Raw genomic sequence first — 10679 nt, 5'->3', positions numbered from 1 at the left:
GTCATCCCACAACTCTTCTGGTCTTTGGTCTTTAGTGTTTAATGTATCAAATCTGTTCTTCAGATGATCTCTAAATTCAGGTGGGATAAATTCAAGATTCCAATGACATTCTTCAAAGAGATGGAAAAAACAACTACAAACTTTATACGGAAAGGAAAGAGACCAAGGATAAGCAAAGCACTGCTTACAAAAAAGAACAAGGTTGTAAACCTCTCACCCCTCGATTTCAAAATTTACTACATGACTACAGTGGTAAAAACAGCCTGATACTGGTACAATGAAAGATACATAGTTCAATGGAACAGAATCAAAAAATCTAGAAATTAACCCATCCACATACAGCCAACTGATTTTCAACAAAGTGTCTCAGTATATTGTATGGGAGGAGATAGTCTCTTTAACAGATGGTGTTGGCAGACTGGAAAGCGATATCCAAAGGACTGAAACAAGATCTTTACCTCACCCCCTAAACAAAAACCAACTCAGCATGGATTAAAGACCTAAATGTGAATCACAGAATTATAAAGGCCATCAATGAAAAAAATAGGGACAAATGTGAGGGCTCTAATACAGGGCATTCACAGACTACCAAACATTTCCAGAAGTTCACAAACAAAAGTAGACAAAATAGATGATTGGGACATATTAAAAATTAAAAAACTTATGAAAAAGGGAACCCACAGAATGGGAAAAAATCAGACAAGGGACTCATTTCTAAAATATATAGGAAACTACAACACTTCACCAAAAAGGAGATCCGGGCAGCCAACAAACATATGAAGAAATGTTCACAATCACTAGCCATTAGAGTGATGCAAATCAAAACAACAATGAGATATCGTCTCACACCAGCAATAACATCAAAGATCAAAAAAGTAGAGGACAATAAATGCTGGCGAGGATGTGGAGAGACTGGGACCCTCTTACATTGTTGGTGAGATTGCAAAATGGTCCAAACTTCTGGAAAGCAATATGGAGTTTCGTCAGAATGTTGGAAATAGAAATACTTTATGATCCAGCAATTCTTCTACTTGGTATTTACCCACAAGAAATATGAGCCATAACACAAATAGGTATATGCACATCAATGTGCATAGCAGCACTATTTACAATAACAAAAAGATGGAGGCAGCCTAAGTGCCCATCAATGGAAAAATGGATAAACAAATTGTGGTACATACACACAATGAAATATTATGCCACCTTGAAGAATAACAAGGAAGCTGCAAGCCACTGCATAACATGGATGAGCCTTGAGGACATTATGCCGAGTGAAATTAGTCAGTCTCAAAAGGAGAAATACTGCATAGGACCATTATTGTAAAGTATTAAGAAAAAGAACTCACCCTAAAAGGGAAAAAATACATATATGTATTTGCTGATCATCGGGATGTATGGGATGAGGTGAGGTGAGGAGAGGGAGGGAAAGATGGAGCATAGAGTAGGGAATAGAAACAGGATAGCTTGTGTGCTGGGGGAGGTAATACACAAGAAGGGGGAGAAGAATGGAAAAACAAGGTGAATGGTAGAACAGTTAGGCAGGTTCACATGGGCTAAGTGGGACAGAGGTAAATAATGATGTATGCACAACCTTGGAACAACAGGGCTCTGGAATACAGGGATTGAGGCATGGTTTTAATGGTTAAAAGAGAGTAAATAATGTTAAGATGCTTGGATGTCTTTTGAATCTTGGTTTCCCTTGTTTACCATTGTAAAATAGACACTTGAGGGGAGAAAGGAATAGCCAGAAACATTCACCATAGAAAGCTTATAAGTCTGTCTTCAGCCTGTAACTGATTGGAATACCTTAAAGGGGTCTAGACCATGCCCAGTGAAAGAAGCTTCCCACAGAGCCTTCGCATTGCATAAGACCATAGATGGAATCCTGAAGCCCATCCAGAATCTTCTGAAGTGGGAAATTTTCATTTAAAAGGACACGTAGACCAGCCTGGAGTGGCTAGAAGAACAGAAGATACTTTGTGAAAGAAAGACCGACAGGAAAAATCAGTAACAATAACAGCAGTCTGATTGATTACTACAAGAACAAGCAAGTTGTTCACTTGGGAGCCATCAAGGCAAGTGGTCAGGTCCCCTCAGAGCAAACCCCCATCCAAGACTAAGATTCAAGGGGAATACACGAGCAGGCATGTGGTCTGGCTGGTGTCCACGTTGGTTACCTATAAGAAGAAGTTGGGGAAAAACAGCAATGAGGTTGTGAGCTAAGTCTGACCTCATTCAATAGATTCCTGTGAACCCACCAGAACTCCTGGGCCCAGAAACAGTAACATAGCCACAGAGGACTAGAGCACAGAGTGAAGCTTCCAGCTGATATGAAGTGAGGGGAGAGGGACAAGAACACCCATCCTTGCAAATAGTACCCATTTGACCTGACTTCAATGGCTGGATGATCAGAACTCAACTAGAAGAAAGAAGAGGTAAAAAAGAGTAATCCTCTACAATTTTATGAAGTTGACCTATACTTATGGATGTAGTAGTTCAAAACAGGGAACAAATCATTACAGCGAGGATCATTCCCACTCCCACGGTACACAGGGTTGACAGGGATGGGCAACTTAGACATTGGCTACCCAAAATGAGGGTGGGGGGGCTACAAAGGTAAGAAGTGACTGACTTTCAAGCTTTCAAGAGAAAGCCTAGATCCAGAGGGCGTGGAGCAAGGTAGAATCTCCTCTGAGTAGTATCCTATCTGTCTAGGCGAGGCTGATGGAAGGAGATGCAGATAGGTCTCTTGTGATACAATAGTGAATAGTTGCTATCAGGACTGACTGTGAGGGTCAGAAATGTAAAGGTAGATGTTTTGCAACAAAAGAAGGGAGTCATTGATTTTGCAGTCCAGGAGCAGAGGTCCCTGGGACCATCAAGTGAGAAGAGCCAAGTGTGGGACCCTACTCAGAGAAGCAGTGACATCAGAGATGGAGGCAGAGATGATGACATGGAGAGATGAAGCAGCTGGGGACTCTGGACTCAGGGATGGAGAGGGGCTGTGTGCTGATGGTCAGGGGGCAGACTTGCAGGGTGTACCCTTTGGTTATTTGATGATGCATGGAGGGGATTGTAATCATTACAATGAAACAAAATACGATAGGATGAACGTAAAGCTGGTGTTCTCCCATGTAAACGATCACATAATTCACAATAAAAACTTAAACCAAAAAAAAAAAAGGTTTTTACACTGAAAGAGACATGCTTTGATCAAACAAAACTCAAAATCATAAAAATAAATAAATAAATAAAAAGACCAGGCTTATTAGTCAAATAGAAACTGGTGAAACCCCTTGGTCATCCTTCAGGTCTGGAACTGAGCTCACCCCCTGCGTCTCCATTTTCAGCCAAGTAATAGAAGGGGGACTACAACATAGTGAGGTACACATACCACAGAATAATCAACTGTTCAAGATCAAAGGCAGCATTTACCCAGGACAAAGTTCAGAAGGGTTGGGAAAGGTGGAGAACCACAGGAAGGAAGTGGGATTGATGGCATTGCAATCATTGAGATGAAGCAAAGTGTATGGTTTGATTAATTTAAAACTGAAGAACTGCTCTGTAAACCATCACTCAATTCACAATAAAAAATTTTCATTAAAAAAAAAAAGCCTTTGTGTAGTCAATAAAACACAGGTAAACATCTTTTTGGTATTCTCTGCTTTCAGTCAAGATCCATCAGCTGTCAGAAGTGATATCCCATATGTTCCATGTCCTCATCTGAATACTGCTTGAACCTCTGGAAGTTTCCTGCCAGTGTACTGTTACAGCCATTTTTTAATTATCGTTAGCGAATTTTTACTTGCCTGTGATATTAATGACATTGTCCGATGATTTTTGCATTCTGTTGGGTCACCTCTCTTTGAAATGGGCAAAAATATGTATCTCTTCCTATCAGTTTGCCAGGTACCTGCCTTCCAAATTTCTTGGCATACATAAGTGACTGCCTCCAGTGCTGCATCACTTCGTTGAAAGATTTCAACTTGTATTTCATCAATTCCCAAAGCCTTGTTCTTTGCCAATGCCATCAATGTACATTGAATTTCTTTCTTCAGGATCATTGGCTCTTGATTATATGCTAGCACTTGAAATGGTTGAACATCTGCCATTTCTTTTTGGTACATAGACTCTGTGTATTCCTTCATGTTCTTTTGATTTTTTTTTTGCGTTGTTCAATTTTTTTTTCATCATTCAATATTTTTCCCAAAGAATTCTTCAGTATTGCAAATCAAGGCTTGAATTCTTTACTCAGTTCTTTCAACTTGAGAAAGGCTGAGCATGTTCTTCCCTTTTGGTTTTCTAAGTCCATATCTTTACACAATTCATTATAATATTTGACTTTGTCTTCTCAAACTACTCTCTGAAGTTTTCTGTTCAGCTCTTTTACCTCCTCAGTTCTTCCATTTGCTTTAGCATCGCTATACTCAAAAGCAAGTTTCATAGTCTCTTCTGACATCCATTTTGGTCTTTTCTTTCTTCCTTGTCTTTTTAATGACCTAATGCATGATGTTCTTGATGTCATTCCCACAATTCTTTTGGTCTTTGGTCTTTCTTGTCTATGTATCAAATCTATTCTTCAGATGACCTCTAAATTCAGGTGGGATATGTTCAAGATCATAGTTTGGCTCTGTTGGACTTGTTTTCATTTTCTCTTTAACTTCAGTCTGAATTTTCATACGAGCAATTGATGGTCTATTCCACAGTCTGCCCCTGGCCTTGTTTTGGCTGATGACATGGAGCTTTTCCACTGTCTCTTCCCATAATTGTAGTTAATTTGTTCAGGGAAGAGTAAGAGCGATGGAAATAATGCCTAGACATGGATAGACCTAGATGAAAGATATGCCAAGAAACAATAGCTTCATATTCTGATGTTTTTAAATAGACGTTTCTATGATATTGTAGCAGTATGTTGTAACGTACCCTCCTATTTTAACTTTAGAGCTACATCATTCTGTGTATTATCATTCACGTGGTTAGAATAAAGTACTACATTTTAGTTTCTAGGTCTATACCTTTTCCTGGGAGTTTCTGATTGGAAGTTGGTGGTTTTAATACTGCCAGAAGGGCCTCAGACGAAAGGCCTGGTGATCCACTTCTGTATGGTCACAGCCACAAAACACTATGGAGTGCTGTTCTACTCTGAAACACATGGACTTACCTTGAGTCAGAGTCAACCAATGAAGTCTCCTCCGTAACTGAGTTGGGGAACTGGGGACCCAAGATGGGGAAGACATGGCCCGACTCCCTGCAGTGTCTGGAGGAAACACCTGCTCTCCGTCAGTGCATCCTGGGCCAGAAAGTAAGAACGAATCAGCTGACCAGCTAACCACACTGTTTTTTCTTCCAGATGGAAAGGAGAAAATGTGGCCACCACTGAAGTCGCTGACACAGTGGGACTGGTTGATTTTGTCCAAGAAGTTAATGTTTACGGAGTGCCTGTGCCAGGTATATATAAAATATTATCAATCCATGCCTAAAATGTAGCTCTGATATGACACTGTAGGATCAACACTGTACTGCTAAACACAAGATAGGTGGTTCAAACCCACCAGCCACGCCTCAGAAGTTCTGTACAGGGTTGCTATGAGTTAGAACTGACTCGTTGGCTCTTAACAACAACATACCTAAAACAGCACAGGAACTGAAGATAAATTTAACCCTAGGGCAGAATTTGACATTTTATTCCTCCTGCTACCCAAAATCAAGCCAAACCTACGCCATTGAATCAGTTCTGACTCACAGCAACCCTGTGTAGGGCTTCTGAGGCTGTGAATCTTTACAGGAATAAAAAGCCTCATCTTTCTCCTGTGGAGCAGCTGGTGAATTTGAACTACCAACCTTGCAGTTAGCCTGCTAGTGGGAGAATAAAACTATTTTACGAGAGACTAAGAAACCTATGTCTGGTTATATGGCATTATAAGCACCAGTTTAGTACATGTGAACTAGACCCCCCTCTGTGGTTCAGCTCCCCAGATGTTCTTGGGCTCTCAGGTAAGCCAAGTCTCTTCCTGATGCAGGTTCCCCAGTGTGTTTGACAGAAAACTTGCCTCACACTTGATAGCTGGGCAATGGTGTCTTGACCTCTGAACTGGGAGGCAGAAATAAAAGTAAATATCATTGCTGGGGGGAAAAACCAAGGAGGTAATTAAGTCCAGACTCGGTTTTTTTAAAACAGATTGACAGCTCAGCCCACCCCAGTAAGTGTCAGAATCAACACACAGACTATTGTCACCAGGCTTTGTCCAAGGTCTGAGTTTACATGCTGACTCCAGCACTTTCTAGCTATTCCACTGCAAGGAAACCACTAAAGAGAGGGATAATGCCTTCCCTGCAGGTAATATTGTCAAGAGAGCTGGTTCATTTTAATTGCATAACAATTAGCACATACAAATATTTGTAAAATTTCATGAAACGAAATCACTTAAATTATAAATGCCAGAGATGATTGGACCCTACAAATCAGTGTCCAAATATGGGATGTTGTTTTGCTGTTAATGGAGATTCTATGTACAACAGAACAAAACCCTGTTTGGTTCATTGGGTGCTGTTGCTGTTATTAAGTGTATTTGAGTGGGTTCCAACTCATAGTGACCATAGATAGGGTTTCTGAGAAGTGACTGGTGGGTTTAGACTGTCGACCTTGCAGTTAACAATTCAGTGCTTATCCTATAGTGGCACAACAGGATGCCACACAAGGTGTTGTTGTTGTTAAGTGCCATCAAGTTGGGTTCTGACTCATAGCGATACTGTATAGGGTTTCTGAGAAGCAGCTGGTGAGTTTGAACTACCAACTTTGTGGTTCAAATGGACCTTGAGGTAGAGTGCTTCTCCTACAGTGCCACAATAGAACTCCCCATAAGGGAAAATTCCAACATCCCTATTTCTAGAACTGTGGCATTTTTACATGACTGTACGTTATTTTGACTTATTTATATAAATAGAAAGAATATTTCCGGTTCCTCCTTAACTCTGCCACAATGACAACACAGGAAGCATAGAGATTCAAGTCAGGGTGTGAGGGCACTCAGGACAATTCTCATATTGGTCCAGAGGAGAATCTATGGAGATCTTCAGCTGAATTCATACCTGTCCACATCACAGTTGTGAGCCATTGCACCAGGCTGGGGCCCTCAAAGACCACCAGGGATTTGGGTACATGTCTAAATGATGAACTTTATAAAGGTAACAATGCAAAGAGTAAATATGTGAGCAACAGGTAAGCTGGAAATATGGAATGAAAAGAACCAAGCTGTAAAGTCCATGACCTTCCAAGTTAAGCCACAGTCTGGTAGCATCACCTGGGAACCTATTGAAAATACATTTTTTTACACCCACTGCAGACCTACTGAACCAGGACCTTGGGGGAAAGCGAGTGCGGTGGCCACAAAGTTGTTGTGACAAACCCTCCAGTAATTCTTAACAACACTAAGGTCTGATTTGGGGTGACAAAGATTTCTGTAATTAGATATTGATGCTGATTGCACAATATCATGAATAGTAAGTGCTCTTCAATTATACATTTTTAAATGAAAAAATAGTGTATTTTGTGTTACATATATATTACATAATTCAAAAACAAAAGCACTGGTCTGAGAAGCGCAAAGTCATTGTTTCGGAAAATCTGACCAACCATCTGAGCCATCTGAGGAACTGTTTAAGCGATCAGAATTTCTGGCATTTGAACTCAGAAGCTGCATGTCTGTTCCAGCAAGGTTTGGGAAGGCCTTGATATAGAACCAAGAAGAAGTAGTTAATGACTTTCAAATGTTGGGAGTCAGTCAACAAGAGCAAGAAGAATTGTGCTCTGCCTTGCTCCAGAGTCAAACTAAGCCAATGATGAAATGACCAGGAAGTTCATTTAAGACTCACAACGTTCCTGTGACCAGAGGAGCCAACAAGAGAATGGCCTCTGTGAGGGAAGAGTGTCCCACCAGCTGGAATCTGTAAAAAGAGGCTGGAGCTCTATCTGGATCCTGTAAGAGTTCCTGCATCTGTGAACAATTAGAGACGAATACTCATTCATTCCCTCTGCTCAGATTCTGTGATTGTCAGTGCCAAGATTATTGCTGTCTGGCCTCCCATCCACATAGACTATTCTAGAAAAGTGGTAGGTCTACCTAGAAAAAGGCTTTAGTCCACTGAAGCTGAACAAGGTCTTCACACATCTCAGCTTTGAACCAGAATTGAACTTGTAAGTCTGGGTCTAGAAATGAGGTGAGTTGACTTTCTCTAGATGTCACTCCAGAGCTGTCAAATGCTCTAGAAAAATAATATCAAATAATTCAACAGCAATAGTTCACAATAGAACTTTCTGCAAGGATGAACATGTTCTATATCTGTACTTTCCAGTATGGGAGCTGATAGCCACATGTGCCTATTAAGCACTGGGAATGTGGCTAGTGCTATTAAGGAATTCAATTTTAAATAAATTCTAAATGATACTCAATTAAGAATAATTTTCATTCTAATACCCATACATTGCTGTTATTGTTATTCTGTGTCATTGAGTTGATTTCTGACCCATAGTAACCCAATGAGACAGTCTAGAACTACCCCATAGGATTTTCTAGGTTGTGATCTCTACAGAGATCACCAGGTCTTTTCTCCTACAGAGCTGTGGGTGGGTTCCAACACAAACCTTTCAGTTAGCAGCCGAGCATTTAACCATTGTGCCCCTGAGGCTCCTTTATAACTATCAGTTGGAGAGTGCAGCTGTAGGAAACCTCTGACCAAAGCTGATTTTAGACCTAGCCCACACTTGCTGTAGACCAGAACTACTGCCATCATACTGAACAATCCCCAAGCAACCTCTGGATGAAGCAATGGGCTCTGACCCAGCAGGCCCATCTTCTCACAGCTGGCCATCACCATGACCAGAGCAAGAATGAGCCAGTCAACATGAGATTTCTGTGAATTCAATCCTTGCATTTACTCTAAAAGGAGTTTATTGGAGACATTCTAGATTCCTGAGACTGGCATCTTCCAGGCAGCTACCAGGGAGCCCGAGAGACAGAGGTTCTGCTGCCCTAGCTCCTGCCCTCAGCTGAGAGCCAAACCAAAGGAGGGTGTATTTCATTTCATTTTTCCTTTTATTTAATGCCTGCTAGACTCCTGATATGGCACTGTAGGAACAGCACTGAGCTACAAACCACAAGGTCAGCAGTTCAAACCCACCAGCTGCTCCTCAGAAATGCTATACAGGGTAACTATGAGTTAGAACTTAACTCCATGGCACTTAACAACAACAACAACAACAACAACGAATCATTGATAAACATACCATCACCAGAAGAGGGATTTGAAAGCTAGGACCCAGGTGATGAAGGGAGCGCCTGCTCCTTCCACCACCACCACCCCTCTCTGATTATAGCTAAGTAGTTCAGGGAAAGGCAGCTGGACTCCCACTGGGTCTGCTGGATCAGGTAAGAAATATATTACAAGTTGTCACTGTCCTCACAAGAAAACCATGGTAATTGTTCTAAATACCTTTCCACTTACAGCCCTGCCTGACTGGGAAGAACTGGTATTAGGATCTGTTTCTCTGTGGAGAACACAACCTACTGGGAATAAGAAGCATCAACACGAGGGAACAAACAGCTCACCCTTGCACCTCACCTTCACCTTTCTGTCCCTCAGCTTCTCTGAAAAGCAGGAAGCCAAAGCTATTAGGAATCTTGATTAAATAAGTAGGTCTCAGAGGTGGCCTTTGTGCCTGGAAGCATGACAACAGACCAACCCCGTAGCCTGAAGAACAACCAGAACTCAGTCACTGATGGTGGTGGAGTGAGACGATGAACTGGAGTCAAAAACAACTTGCTTTATCCACCAGGTTGACCTGTTTCCCACTCCAAATGTTTTTATCAAGGCTACAAAGATGATTACCAGCATAGCATTTGGAGCAAGCCTAGCGGTGTGTGCCCTCAAGTCAATGCTGAGTCATGTTGACACTGTGGGACAGAATACAACAGCCCAATAGGCATTCCTAAGCTACCATCATTAGGGGGAGCAGATAGATGACCAGCTCTTTTCTTCAAGGATCTGCATTCCATTTCTGATACTGCCAATTATTTGCCATGTAACCCTGAACAAAGATCTCAGCATCTTTAAGGCTATACAGGGTCGCCTTTGATTTGGAATCTACTTGAAGGCACTTAACAACAAACAATAACATAGAGTTGTTGTGAGGATTCAATGAGATAATCTCTAAAATACATTCAATAACAGTGTTTATACGTCAGCTAATGACAGAGAACTTCCAGAGGTTCAAGCTGGATTCAGAAGAGGCCGTGGAACAAGAGATATCATTGCAGATGTCCGATGGATCTTGGCTGAAAGCAGAGAATATCAGAAGGATGTTTACCTATGCTTTACTGACTATGCGAAGGCTTTCAATTGTGTGGATCATGACAAGTTATGGACAACATTGAGAAGTATGAGTATTCCAGAACAGTTAATTGTACTTCTGAGAAATCTTTACCTGGACCAAGAGGAAGTTGTTCAAACAGAGCATGGGAACACTGAATGTTATAAAATTGGGAAAGGTGTGCGACAGGGTTGTGTTCTTTCACCATTCTTGTTCAATATGTATGCTGAGCAAATAATACAAGAAGTTGGGTTCTATGAAGAAAAACATGGCGTCAGGATTGGAGGAAGACTTATTAACAATTTGAGATATG

General features: G+C 41.2%; 1 protein-coding gene across 2 annotated transcripts in view; it reads left to right on the top strand.

Moving 5' to 3' along the window:
- Positions 1–10679, top strand: part of LOC102812047 (very long-chain acyl-CoA synthetase-like) — a 64594-nt gene that overhangs the window by 45482 nt on the left and 8433 nt on the right. For both annotated transcript variants that reach the window (XM_006831662.1, XM_006831661.1), the window contains one exon: positions 5351–5448. In XM_006831662.1, coding sequence (XP_006831725.1) covers positions 5351–5448 — 98 coding nt within the window. The remainder of the gene's footprint in view (positions 1–5350; positions 5449–10679) is intronic.

This window comes from Chrysochloris asiatica, unplaced genomic scaffold (genome assembly GCF_000296735.1).
Source record: "Chrysochloris asiatica unplaced genomic scaffold, ChrAsi1.0 scaffold00004, whole genome shotgun sequence".
NCBI lineage: Eukaryota > Metazoa > Chordata > Mammalia > Afrosoricida > Chrysochloridae > Chrysochloris > Chrysochloris asiatica.
This window is presented reverse-complemented; position numbering and strand designations above follow the sequence as displayed.